The following is a 15148-nucleotide window of genomic DNA, read 5'->3' on the forward strand; positions in this document are numbered from 1 at the left end:
AGTTGGGAAAAAAAATTAGGGGAAAAGAAACATGTAGCGCATTGTTGTTGTTGTTGTTCTGCCGGCACACCAAAAATCATTCCCGGCCACGGCTGCAGCTTCTCAGTGACAACATAGTGACGCCGCTCGCATCATTCACAGTTGGGTTATTAGCAGAGAACACAGAGCAGGACTTGAATTTCAGCGCAGGATTGCGGCTATTAATAACAATTGTACTCATTTCCGCAGGTTCCGCACTTACAGCGCGATGACAGATGACGGAACGTATCATTTGCATGTGCTTTTGTGTCTTGAGAACTCACTCGCACGCTCTCATTTTCTGTGCGCCCACAGATTGAGATAAGGAGAGTGACAGCTTTTAAATATTGTTAAGGGAGTTTGCCAATGTGATATTGATTCAATACAACAGTTCAGTAAACAAGTACTGCCTGATTTTGCTCTTCCAAATATAGTAACGGCTCAGCCACTTCACATCTCTAAAAGCAAATACAACTGAGTTTCATTCATTCAATGAAAGTGTGTTTTTGAATGAATCTAGTGAGTCAGTGATTCATCATTACCCATTCATAAAGACAGTCACTTGCTTCATTCTTGAATGAATCAGCCGTTCGAACGAATAAAATCAGTGACTTGTCGCCATCTGCTGGTGGATTTAGTTTCATTTTTAGCATATAATTTCAGTTATTTAAAGGGGTCATATGATGCTGCTAAAAATAACATTATTTTGTGTATTTGGTGTAATGAAATGTGTTTATGCGGTTTAAGAAAAAAACCACATTATTTTCCACATACTGTACGTTATTGTTTCTCCTGTATGCCCCGCCTTTCTGAAACGCGTCGATTTTTACAAAGCTCATCGGTCTGAAAAAGCGAGGTGTGCTCTGATTGGCCAGCTATCCAGTTCATTGTGATTGGCCGAATTCCTCAAGCGTGTGATGGAAATGTTACGCCCCTTACCATATTGTGATGCCTGCGGCAACCACATGTGACGACCTCGGGCTGGACTCCGCTTCGATCGACAGCGCGAAGTTGAAGTATTTCCTCGAGTCAAATGTCACCTCGTATTAGGAAGGCAAATTTTTTATCAGAATATTTCATTATTGATCAGAAGGTGCTCCTCATTTTTTTTAATTAGGAGGTCAAGCGCTCCTAATTAAATTAATGAAAATTAATGAAATTTTCAGTCAAAAGCTTTAAACCCTGTTTATGGCGCTACTTCAAAAATTTTCCTATATGTTCTGTCAAAGACAGAACGAAACGGCACTAATGATTGGGGGTGGAGATGGGGTAGCGCAAAAAAAAACTTAGCGTGTGTTGTTGATGTGCAGCCTAGAGCCTTGGGGATAGTTTTCTTAAGCCCGCTCCCGCTGAATTTCTGACCATTACCGCCCACTCCCGAAACGTGTGTCCCACTCCTGCAAACATTCTAATATTGTATATTATTTTCGCACATCAGGGAGCAGCTATCAATATGCGGGCTTTTGAAATTGCATTTGAGTGAGTGCTCCCTGTTCACTTTCACTTTCGATTTCGCGATCATGCGCACTCTGTGTAAAGGGAGCACATCTTACAGTGTGTGCATAATTATTAGGCACGTTGATATTCTGATCATATTTTTTTCCAAGCACATTTTACCAATTCCAAACCACATCAATCTTAATAACTACTATTATTTTTGTATTTAGTCATTTAGAAGTGATATATAATTGTACATGAAGGCTGGGAATAAAAAAACTCCTTATTAAGGTGTGCAGAATTATTAGCCAGGTTTCCTTTTATGGATGAAATGAGCCAAAAAATAGATTTAACTCCGACTGAGAAGTCAAAAATGATTAAATCCCCATGAGAAATATTAAAAACTAATGCAATACAGAAATTTCAAAGTTAAGGCATGGCCATTGGTCAGCAAAATGCTCAGTGGGTCAGCGGGTCAGAAAAAAAAGGTGGAGAAGAAAAGAGCATGTTAACTGCAAAATAATTAATAATTAATGCGAAGAATTAAGTGTGAAACCATCAGGAACCTTTTAGTCTCCAGTGCCACTATTTTCCAGAACTGCAACCTTGAGTCTCCAGAATTACAAGGTGTCAGGTTCTCAGAGACTTTGCTTGAGTAAAAAAATCCTAAAAAATGACCCCTACTTAATAAGAATAACATTTGCTTTATGGACAGATAAGTTGAGAGTGACTCTTGAAGGACCAGCACCACATCCTGTTGTACCACTGTTAGAAGAATTTATCTTCCAGAATCTGGCAGGAAATTTTAGGAGCTCATTTTTGTCAGTCTCTGCAAGACAGACTTTTCAGGATAGGAGATGGACTAAAAATGAACTCCCAAAACTTACTGCAACATGGAGCTAAGGAGAAAATGTAGAACTTGAAAAATTGGAAAAACAGCTTAGTGAACAGCGTTTACAGTTTAAAAGCAAATAGAAATTCCTATTTTTTAAAATTTATTTTCTTTATATATTTTTTGCAGATTTGCACATGTACACGGTTTAAAATGCTCATGAAATATTTTCAAAAAATATTGACGTTTTGAGCAGCTGCATTCCTCTAGGTCTGGGGTAGGCAAGTTCGATCCTAGAGAGCCGCAGTCCTGCAGAGTTCAGCTCCAACCCTGGAAAAAAATTCACCTGCCTTTAGCCTTAAGGCTGATTTATACTTCTGCGTCGGACCTACGCCGTAGCTTACGCATAGACGCACACTCATACGCCATAGCCTGATGTGCACCTCTCCTAAAATCTAACAGCGCGTCAATTCTACGTAGACCGCAAGCGCTGTGATCGCCTGTGTGCTTACGGGTCTATGATTTCACTGAAAGACTCTCACCCTCTGCGCAAGAAGGATGGGGAAGCTTTTAGAGGAAGATTTGGAGGAAGATGAAGAGGATGTTATCCTCCCTCCTAATCTTTCTTCCAGGCCTGGCAGTGCTATGGGTGAGTCCCTCTCCCCCATGCCAGGGGAACTGGACCTCATTGAAATGTGTAGGAGGGCAGCTGTCAAACTCCAACTGGCCATCTCAGCAAGAGGGCCAGGGCACAGAGAGGAATTTATATGATGGGAAGAGGCTGCTGTCGCGCACTTCCCCAGTCGTATATCAGCATGCCGTCCCAGCATGTGTCACAGAGATGCGGCGCTTCTGGGACAAACACTTTTCACATAGGGTTCCTGTTTAAGGATTCTCTAGGCTGGATGTCCACAATATGGAGGAGTTGGGGATGTCCAACCCCCCCTTCACTGCCGGGACGGACAGAGAGGTTGTCTGCTTCTCTTTTTCAAAAAATGTATCGGTCCTCTGCCTTGGCTGTCAGAGCCCTAAATGCCACCTCACTGCTCACGGCATACCAGGCTGAGGAGATGGGGAGGCAGATTGATGCTGGGTCACCCAACTCTGCATTGTGGGAAGAGATCTGCATCATTGCAGATCTCAACCTGCACTCATTGAGAGGAGCAGTCCAGAGCAGCGGCCGCAGCATGGGCCTGGCCTTGGTGGGTGAAAGAGCCCTGTGGTTGGGCCTGACAGGCTTATCAGAGAGGGAGAAGGCGGAGTTCCTTGTTGCCCCAGTTGAGCCAAAAGCCCTTTTCGGGGCTGCAGTGACAAATATGCGTCAGCAGTGCGACTTACACAAGAAGGATGGGGAAGCTTTTGAAACTTGCCTTCCCAGGAAGCCGACTGCTCCCATTGGGGCTGTTGCGAATGAGAGAGTTTCAGTGCTGGGTAGCAGCACAGCGCTTATGTCCAAAGCGCCACCGCAAAGTGATAGTGTCATCACATTGCTTGCGAGCTCTCTGCTGCTGGAGAGATCGCGCTTTTCTCGAATCAGGGACTCCGCTGGGATCGATTTCTCTGAGAAAAGTAACGACAGATGCGCCACTCACAGGTTGGGGTCCAGTGTGCGAGGGCAGAATAGCGAAAGGAAAATGGCCCGTCTTGCTACAGAACGCACATATAAACTTCCTGGAACTGTTAACAGTGTTTCTAGCATTGAAATATTTAGTGCAGTTCCTATGGAATCACCACGTTTTGGTCAGATCGGACAACACAACGGTGGTGGCTTATATAAATCACCAGTGGGGAACACGTTCTCCTCAGCTTCACAGGCTAACACGAAAACTCATGGTCTAGGGCATGAAGCATTTTCATTTATTACGGGCGACTCATGTCCCGGGAATAATGAATGCGAGGGCAGATCTCCTGTCCAGGGAGAATCCTCTGTATGGGGAATGGACTCTCCCCCCTCAGGTAGTGAACCAGTTGTGGGAGAGGTTCTGCCGAGCTGCCGTAGATCTCTTCACCTCGCACGAAAATACTCATGAAGTGTTACGGGTTTGCCTCCGAGGGTGATTCAAAATGCGAGAGCGGCTTCGACGCGCTCTGCATATGATGGCAAATGGAATGTGTTTGAGCTTTGGTGCGAGCAAAGGCAAATTGTTCCTTTTTACTGTTCAGTGGCAGAGGTGTTATGTTTTCTGCAAGAACTTTTAGATAAGGGCAGAGCCTTCTCTACTGTTAAAGTTTATCTTGCGGCAATTTCTGCATGCCATGTGGGGATTGACAGAAATACAATAGGTCAGCACCCACTTGTGTGAAGGTTTATGAGAGGTGCGTGTCATCAGAAGTTCTGAACAGGGTTTTAAAGCCGCTGATTCCGCCGTGGGAGCTATCGGTGGTCCTTAACGCACTCTGTCTCCTTTTGATCCTGTTGACAATATTGATTTAAGACTCCTTTCGCTAAAGGTTGCTTTGTTATTGGCTCTTTTGACCGCAAAACAAGTTAGTGAACTTCATGCTTTGTTGATTCATAACTCATGTATGCTGTTTGCTATGGATTTCTCGTGAGTAACTCTCAAGACGAAACCAGCATTTGTGCCTAAAGTGAGCAAATCTGCTTTCGCCTGTAGACAGGTGGGATTTACTAGATTTTCATTCGCCACCTTTTTCCTCATCGGAAGAAGAGCGGCTTCATTGTTTCTGCCCTGTCCGTGCGTTGCGTCATTATGTGGACAAGATGAAGGGATTAAGGAGGAGTAATCAGTTATTTGTTTCATGGGCTGATTCTCATAAGGGTAAACCTATTTCTCGTCAGTGCCTGTCCCACTGGGTGGTGGAAGTTATTATATTGAGTTATAATAGCATGGGTCTCAGTCCTCCAGAGGGACTGATGGCTCATAGTACCCGAGGGTTAGCCTCCTCGTGGGCGTGGTTTAATGGCATTTCAATTCAAGACATTTGTGCGACGGCGAGCTGGGCTTCGCCACACACTTTTGTCCAATTTAATAGGTTGGATGTTATGTTGGCACATTCTGTCCTAAGTGTGTTAAAAAAAAAAAAAGATCCGTGAGAGCAGAACGAATGTGTCACACGTTTTTAACTCAACAAAATTGTAAAAATACATATATCAAGACCATGCTCACAGATGAAAACAACAGAGAACAAAACAGCGTTGGATGAAGTGGATTAGAGCTCTGCAGGCCTCAAATATAGGCCCTAGCCCAGGGGGTAGGCAAGTTCGGCCCTAGAGAGCCGCAGTCCTGCAGAGTTCAGCTCCAACCCTGAAAAAAAAACTCACCTGCCTATAGCCTTAGTAATCCTGAAGACATTGATTAGCTTGTTCAGGTGTGTTTGATTAGGTTTGGAGCTGAACTCTGCAGGACTGCGGCTCTCTAGGACCGAACTTGCCTACCCCTGCCCTAGCCCGTCTTTTTTCCCCTTCTCCCAAAACAGCTTATACTACTGTTTCAGCTATTAATATAGTTCCATTTTGTATGTAATGGAAAAGTGATTATATTTCATTTTGTTTATTTATAAAGTTAATTTAGAAAAACGTTTGGAGCAGTTTTTGTTCGTTAAATTTAAGTTTTTTTTTTTTTTTTAAAGTAATGACCAAGCGGCCAGTAGCATGCAGTGAGTTGATCATAGCCTATGTTTGATCAATTTAGCCTTCTCAAATCATCATGAATTGCCTAAAATAAAATCTATATATATAAAACAGTTCAAGCATATCACAATGTTAGTTTAAATGTTTAACCTATAAATGTGCGCTGTTAGATGCATTTCCAATCGTTTGTGCGGAGAGTGGAAGCAAAAGCGAACTTTAAGGGCTCGACAGTGCGACCATTTCAGTCGCATTTGCGACTGAAAACTACTGTGTGCGACTATGAAATTTTTTTTAGGAGCACCAGTGCGACTGACCGATCATCATACTTGTGATTGCGCTCAGGGGAGCTTCAAAGTTTTCTATGTGTTTTTGCAGCGTTGAGTAATGTATCACAGACATATCTCACGAATCCTTTCATAAGCAAAGTGTAGACAGGGTGTAAATAAGAGATTCGTTGATTATAAATGTGAGCTCGTGATGAACTAAGATGAGTGACCACTTTTAATGATTTTTAAGGGAGTTTGTAAATGTGATAACGGATTTAATACAATACAATTCAATAAACAAGAAGCTAATATTAAGTGACTTACATTGACTTACATACATACTATAACACTATTGTCTGAGTTTGCTCTATTTCGTCGTCGAAAATAGTTTAAAACAAAGACACAGCAGAGCCGCTGCGCATCTCCATTCAAACACAGCGGTGTTTCGTTTATGAATGAACGGGGTTTTTTAAACGAATCTAGTGAGTCAGTGATTCATAATTACCCATTCATAAAGACAGTCACTTGATTCATTCCTGAATGAATCAGCCGTTCGAATGAATCAATTGAGTGAATGATTCAGTAATAAAAATCAGTGACTTACTGCCACCTGCTGGCAGTTTGTTTCATTTTTAAAGTATCTTTTCAGTTATTTAAATCATTTAATATTTCTATATTCAAAATTTTATATTTAAAACATTAATATCATCATGGATTTATGGATTTAATTGCACTCATTCCACTTCTGAACCTCATTAAATGTCTGAAAGTACATCAAGCCACTTTTGTGTTCTTCTGTGCCACCTCTACAAATTAATTTTGTTAATACTGATTTTATTAGATTTTTAACTTATGTTTCTTATTCTACTCTTATTCTGTCGTTTTAATTAAAAATGTTAAAAAAGCTTATAAAATATATATATTTTTTAAGAATTTGACAAAAGATGACATACTTTTAATAAAGTTAGAGGAGTCAAATATTACCTCGTAATGGGAAGGCTACTTTTTGATAACATTTTGGATTATTGATTAGAAGGTGCTCCTAAAATTTTGAACGTGCTCCTACATTTTTTAAGTTAGGAGCACAAGTGCTCCTAAAAAGAAAAGTAAGCGTCGAGCCCTGACTTTGCAGGACATGGAGGCGCCAGCGCGATCACTTGCATTTTATTCTAACAGTGGAAACAGCTTAAAATACGCTGTCAATTTTGCTCATTAAGGTAAGAGTAATACATCATTCTAAACTGTAAAGGGTCTACTTTTATTTTTGTGCACTCGCAATATTAACAAAACATTGTGCTTTTATAAAATAAAGAAATCAAATGCTTTCTGCTGTCTCGGTATTGAGCAGGAGCGCTTCACAATGATGAACCTAAACTCAGCGAATTTGCATGATAAAAATATATAGAAAGCTTTAAATTACTACTTTAAAACAAAATAATTCAAATCTAAAATAGAAACTCGTTCATTATGTAATCCGTAAAGATTAATTTCTCTCTAAAGGCACGTCCTATGAGGAGATGGCGAGTAATTTTTTTCATCACCATAATTGATGGATGTCTAAAATATAAAAATAAGGAAAAGCCTAAAACAGGCCCGATTACAATTTGATTTATTTTATAATTCTGTACAATTAAAAAATAAAACACAAATTATAATGGCATATATGTAAAACTTTGTCCTATAATTGTATAGCTGCTTATATTTTCAGATTTTTATGTTGCTCTGTTCTGAATACCTTAAAATGTAAAGGACTTGCTGCAACACAGTTTTGTCTGATATGTGAATTGTTTATTAGCCTATTTCTTTTTTTAACCCATGCAGCAAATGCTTTAAAAACAGCTTTAAAAAATCACTTTATTGCATTCCAGATGCTTTTAAAGTACTTTTCACTATACATTTTACGGGTAGGTTGGATGTAAAACGTTGTCATCATTGTATTCCCATTTGTAAAATAGCCAACAAATTATTTGTCGTAGGCTAACCCGATCTCATAAAAGTGCGTATAGCACGATTTTCTGCTTCTATTTGGCTTAATATTTATATGCAGAAATTGACTTTGGCATGCAAAAGACTGATAAATTCATAATTAATGGCATGGCTGGTTCAGTCAACAGAAATACGGGACACACAGGCCTATAATAACTGCTGAAATGTTTGCGGGGCAAATGTTAGGTCAGTCTGAGCACTAGTGCATACAGCCATACACCTGCAGGCGCCACTGCTCTGAACAATAAAAGTAATTTGCACATCAGCAAGTGTGAAAATGTGAAATTACAGGGGCACAACTATTTATCTCCTTCTCTTTCTCTCTCTCTCGCTCTCTCTCTCTCTCTCTCTCTCTCTCAGGATGACTGCCTGCTGAAGGTGTGGTATCCCACCACAGGATGGAAGTCTGCAGTGGTGATGCCAGACGTGACTGATAAAAAGATCCCAGCGATTAATTTCTCATTTGTGTATCTGGCGCATCCATGTACAGTCACAGGCTTCTCCTGGAGGAAAACCAGTAAATATATGCCCAAGTATGTCAAACACATCCACAGATTCTTTCACTCACACTAGGGTGGGTGGTATGACAGAATGTACCATGCAATAGTAGCAATATGTCAACTAGTAGATACACTGCTAAACCATTTGTACCATTTGGTAGATATATGCATGAGGGTTGAACTCAGTAGATCACAGCTGTGCATGTATTGACTATTTTGCAGTGACTTCAAAGGTGGTTCATTCAGTCAGCTTGTAGATATTAATTTTGCTTATTAACTCAGGTATCACATAATGTGAGGCTGTTTTGACACTAATGCTAGACAGATCATTCATTTATATTAAACTTTTTTTTTTTTTTTTTACATCCATCAAAAATTAAAAGAACAAATTATCCCAAACTAGTTTTTTTTCAGTGCCATAATTGACCATTTTTATTTATTTTTTACTTTTTTTCATTAAACTTCCAGGCACAATTACTACATTGTCTTATATATATTGTTAGTGTGAAGTAAAAAGTTTTGGTAAAAATATATGTTTGAAATGTTTAATTCATAATGTAATTATGAATTGTATTCATTTTTATAAAAAAATAACACAAATCTTAAAAGATTTTGAGACAAAACTTTAGTAAGTGAGTTAGATATTAGTTAAATATCCATCATTCCATTCAATTTTGACTCCAACCTCACATCTATACTTTCTTTGCCGAGGCGCTGTAGATTTAGCAGTGCAGGAAACACTGCTGAGATTTTAGTCTTACTGCCCACCCTTAACTCACACTGTGAATTCCACCCATGTTTGTGTGTAGTTCTCATTGTGTGTGTATTTCTCATTGTGTGTGTATGTCATAGGGGCTCTGTGTGTAACGTGTTGCTGACGTCCTGCACGGATGGCATCTGTCGTCTGTGGAGTGAGACCCTCTTGCCTGAGGACAGTCTGTTGGGGGGGCAGATCTCAGAGAACAGCACCAGCTTCAGCTCCTCTCTGCCAAACATCGCTCAGAAAGACAAGATACAGCACGCTCTGGAGGTCAGCATGCAGAAGCACACATGCTCATAAACACCAGTCTGAAATCATACCGACACAATTACATTATGTAGCACTAAATTATTGGTGTCAAGGCATAATAAAGAATAATGCGTAATGCATGTTAGCTGGGTTACTTTTTAAAATGAGCTATGTCTGTAGTCTCTGGTGTATGTGTACACACTACGCCTGCAATATAGTCAAATAATCACATTGTTGCTTGTGTGTATTAAATCATATTTGCTTAGATATAAAGACTGAAATCACTCTGAAATGCAAATAAATGTCTGTTTCTAAATTATTTTGAAATAGTCGAATGGCAGAAGTATTGAATTATTTTTTGCAACAGATCTCCTCCTCAGCAGTTGTCATATTCAGTAGGATGTGTGAAAACTGTATGCTAACAAGCAGCAGCCTACCTTTTGTCTCCATGTAAACCAAAAACTAACAAGCAATACATTTAGCTTTTTAATGAAATCAGATATTGCTGCCAGTAGACAAATTGGTTAGCAATTTAAAATCGTCAAGCTTCAAACAGGGCAAAACAACCAAATAGGAGCACCACAAATGTACTACATAAGACAAATATGTAGAAAAATGTCCTGTGAATTATTTTCGGTTTGTTCTTCATACAAAATCTATACAGATCTGAGTTCAGAACACTCAGAATATAGTGCATAATGAATAATATGCCTTTTTATGTCTTTAATCAACTTGATTGGGCAACTTGACGATGAAAAACATGAGATACTCTCCATTAATTTTAACCAGTTAAAAAGCCGTTTGAGGTTCGGGAATGTTTCTGACTGGTGGAGCTCACATCGGGTCCTGCTGGGTAGTAATACCAGGGTTGGGCAAAGATACATCAAAATGTATTTTAAGATAAAATACCTAATACCTTAATTTTAAGTGTACCAAAATAAACTACTGCAAAATACTGCAAAGTACTACAAAATACAGCAGCCACACCATGTATCAAAATAAACTACTGTATTTTTGTATTTTAAAAATACTAAAAAAAAATACTTTTACATGGGAGCATGAAATTTCTTTGCAAACCTCTCATCAATTGGCCTATTTGATCTATCCCTTCACCATTACACTGACTCGCGATGTTTGAAAGCAACAGCTTTTCTCTGCCCGAGTCATGCAATAAATCTGACATATGCAAAGAGTTAACAGATCAAATATTCACATATCCCTGTGATCTCCCAGATGAAGGTTAGTTTAAGTAACCAACAGTTTAATATTTAACAGTTTGCAAATTAAATATAATTGTATCCTTATTTAGTTACTTGGTGTTTGGTAAAGAAGGGCCTACTTTGCATCAGCAACACTTCAATGACAAACAAGTCAAATCCTAAGACAAAATCCTATTTTATATTTGAAATACGTTTTTGAAATGCATGTATCATAAATACTGCCCATCCCTGTGTAATACGAATGCCTTATTATAGTGGCTAGTTAATTGAGTTTTATTCATCCCATTTCCAAAATCAGCCAGTAATCTTTGAAAGATGCAAACACTTACGTGTTTGGGGAGTTTTACATTACATGGTGTTTTACATGGCAGTGTGCTTCAAAGTCAGAAAAAAAAAACCTTGGCAAAAAAAAGCATGGGCTTCATTTAATATAATTGTGCATATGATGATTTAATCTTTTTGTGGATTATGTGGTTTTATTGGAAAATCAGAAGCATGATGAATGCACTCTGGTTTGAACAGCTCTGATAAGTAATAAATAACATGATGTGCAGTTAACTTTATTATAAGAAAGCAAAAACACATTATTTACCCCGTTTGCATCTACAAGGCACCAGTTACACATTTTTCCTTTGTTAACGTCAGTATTTAAGGGGTATGGAGGGTTGGCACCTACCAGTGGAAACATAAATTGATGATAACATTTTCATTTTCAGTTATATTCCTTATAACTAGTATTGTTTTAGACAGAATTTTGTGTGAGGTTGTATACATTTGTGTTTAATAAAATCACAGGCTGTTGGTTTTTCAGTTTAGCAAACACGCATGGCTGTGTCACATCTGAAGTGTATTTTTATTAATATTGCAGCTTAAACACACACACTTTCACCTGTCTCCATGTGCCGTCTATAGCCCAGATAGAATCTGCATTTTCTGCACTGATTTTAGGGGGAAAGCACATGACAAAGTGTGTTTTTGGGGCTTAGAGTACTACACTCCGTTTCATTGTTGGCCTGCTGAACATGAATTGCATTTGCAATGGTAAAAATTGTCTGTCTTCATTCAGTCTATCCACCACCTCAAGCACCTGCGTAGGGGCCGCAGAAGATCGTCTGCCCTGGTGGCCCACACCGAGCTGCTGCCCAGCCAGCTGGGGTCCCATGAAACTCACCGCCACATCTCACACTACGCCAACGCCCTCTGCCACTTCCACATCTCTGCCAGCATCAATCCCAACACAGGTGCACATACACACACTTACTTGTGTTTACATGGTTTATGAGAACACAATTTTATATAATTACATAGAGATTCTTCATAAACAGCTTAACCCTGTTTTGCCTGACATTTATTATTTTACATAAAGAAATGCATAGTTTTCTTTTAGTTTTTTTTTTATGGAACAGTTTATTGAACCTTCAGACAATATACTAAAAAAAAAAGTTTTATTTTTTTTATCATATTTGATGCATCAGACTTTTATGGCTCTAGTAAACCCTTAAACTAGTATGATATAGTAAATTCTTAAACTTGTGTGATGCCGTATAGGACAATTGGAAGCTCATACTCAAGGAGAAAAAAAAATATGTCAGTTTTATTCCAAGGCCCAAACTGACCAAAAATATGCAATTTTGGTGCATTTGCTGATTTTATGTATAGAAAAGATAAAAATCTGACTGATTATAATGTGAATCAATGAGGTGTTTATTACAGTATAACATAATACTCACAGTACATAAAATGCATATAAATATCAGTTGTTACCAATAATATGGCTTAGTAAGATGGTATTTAAATGCTTTTTTGATCATAGCTCTGTAGTTGTTATTGTGGGGACTAGACATATAATGCAATTGAATACAGTGAAGATTGAGAAATACACAAACAAACATTCCTTAAAAGCTTTTAAAAGCCCCCGAATTTAACCTGATTTTACTTTAAAAATAAAAATGCATAGATAGTCAAGTTGCTTCAGTGCCATAAGTGTTCGTCTTAAACATATTAACAATATTATTGAACAATAACACTAAATAATCTTTTTTATATATTTCAAAAAATGCAGAAAGTTTTCTGTTCCAGTTTATGGGTGGGGTTGGAAGATAAAAGTATGATCTTCTCAAAATAAAAAGAGTGCTTGTAAGCCACATATGGACATATACTGTACATGTATGCATTCACACACACTCACAGACTGACAGTAGCATGATCTTTCTTTCTGTCATTAGATATCCCCGCAGCGCTGGCTGGATCAGGCCTGTTCTCTGAGGACGTCAGCGGAGGGTTTGTGGTTCACTGGCTGAATAATAAAGATCTGAGCTTCACTACCTCCATGGACCTGTTCATGCAGCAGCTGCGCAAACTTTCTGAGCAACACCTGGAGCAAGCCACTGAAGACTTTGAGCAGGAGGGGGCAGCCAAGTTTGACTTCGGTATTACCTTGTTATGAATAAACCTGTTAGCATATAGATTAGACTTAAAGGGATAGTTCACCAAAAAATGAAAATTTTGTCATTAATTACTCTCATGGACCCTCATGTCCTTCCAAACTTGTAAGACATTCGTTCATCTTCGGAACACAAATTAAGATATTTTTGATGAAATCCGAGAGCTCTCTGACACTGCATAGACAGCAATGTAACTTAAAGGGGTCATATGATGCGATTTAAATTTTTCCTTTCTCTTTGGAGTGTTACAAGCTCTTGGTGCATAAAGAAGATCTGTAAAGTTGCAAAGACTAAAGTCTCAAATACAAAGAGAGATTCTTTAGAAAAGTTAAGGGTCAACCACGCCTACCTAAAACGGCTCGTTCTAAAATGCCCCCATATGTCTACGTCACGATGTGGGAAGATTTGCGTAACGCCGCCCAAATGTTCACGCAAAGAAAGAAGGCGTAACTTTTATTCTCGCTGTAGTATTGTTGCCGCCGCCGCCGCCACCATGCCGTGGAGACACTGTGTTTCGTTGTGAAAGCAAAAATACTTTGTTTGGTCTTCCAAAAGAGGAAGATATGCGGTTCGTCATGCCTGGAGCTGATCCGTGCTGATTGCTGAGGAAATACATCAACTTCGCCTTGTGGATCGCCGGATCGGCTTTCACCGTGGACGAAGCGGAGTCCAGCCCGGGGTCGTCACATTTGTGCGCAAAGAAAACAAAAATAACAACTTTATTCAACAATTCTTCTCCTCCAAATCATGCATTCTGCCGTTATGGAGAGTACCATGAGACATGTGCATTGCTTTCCTCTGCATGTGTGTTCTACAGCATCATGCACATACATTGTTTACGTGCAGAGGTACTCTCGATAATGGCGGAAGGCGTGAGTTGAAGGAGAAGAATTGTTGGAAAAAGTTGTTATTTTTGTTTTCTTTTTGGGCACAAAAAGTATTCTCGTAGCTTCGTAAAATTACGGTTGAACCACTGATGTCACATGGACTACTTTACCATTGTCCTTACTACCTTTCTGGGCCTGGGAACATTTCAGTTGCATTGCTGTCTATGCAGGGTCAGAGAGCTCTCGGATTTCATCAAAATTATCTTAATTTCTGTTCTGAAGATGAACGAAGGTCTTACAGATTTGGAATGGCATGAGGGTGAGTAATTTAAGAATTTTTTATTTTTGGGTAAACCATCCCTTTGAAGCTGACAGAAACATGGGCTAAAAGCTGCAAAGAAGGCTTCATGGGTTTTTTTAATTGGGGCATTATTGTTTCTTTAGGATTTTTTGCTGCTTATTTACAGTATATTTTATAATGTGCTCTTTTATGGTGGTTTTTTTTAGATCTGGATGAGATGTCTGATAAGGGCTCTTCAGAGCATGAGGAGGGAGATCAGGAGGGCAGCACCAAGGCCTCTTCTCCTGGTTCGAGCAGCAGTGCTCCTCTACCCTCTGTTTTGCTGGATCGGAAACTGGAGACTCTTATCCTGGAGTGGAACAAAAGTCCAGACATGCTCTTCACTATTCACCCACACGATGGATCCTTCCTCGTCTGGCACATCAGATACCTGGATGAGTTTATACCTGGCATCTTTAGACAGGTTCAGGTAAGATACTCATTCAGAAATCATGGTAATGACAAGTAATACATCATGATAGTTTTGAGGTATGGTGTTTATGTTCAGAAATATTGGCAAGCCTATGCTTGATAATTGTTGGCAGCAGCCATTGAAAACTTATGCTAATACCCAAATACATTCACGCTACTAATTACCCAGATAAACAAAATAAAATTTATTTGTTTTCTCCTTCAGGTGTCATTCTCCTCTCGCATCCCGGTAGCGTTCCCCACAG

The 15148-nt window shown here is 39.2% G+C and overlaps 1 protein-coding gene across 1 annotated transcript in view; it reads left to right on the forward strand.

The window, feature by feature from the left end:
- dmxl2 (Dmx-like 2) overlaps positions 1-15148 on the forward strand; it is an 85768-nt gene that overhangs the window by 28118 nt on the left and 42502 nt on the right. The window contains exons 7-11 of the mRNA XM_016276662.1: positions 8492-8664; positions 9484-9661; positions 11927-12101; positions 13086-13289; positions 14639-14901. Of these exons, the coding sequence (XP_016132148.1) occupies positions 8492-8664; positions 9484-9661; positions 11927-12101; positions 13086-13289; positions 14639-14901 (993 nt within the window). The remainder of the gene's footprint in view (positions 1-8491; positions 8665-9483; positions 9662-11926; positions 12102-13085; positions 13290-14638; positions 14902-15148) is intronic.

Source organism: Sinocyclocheilus grahami, unplaced genomic scaffold (genome assembly GCF_001515645.1).
Source record: "Sinocyclocheilus grahami isolate Dianchi unplaced genomic scaffold, SAMN03320097.WGS_v1.1 scaffold105.1, whole genome shotgun sequence".
Lineage (NCBI taxonomy): Eukaryota > Metazoa > Chordata > Actinopteri > Cypriniformes > Cyprinidae > Sinocyclocheilus > Sinocyclocheilus grahami.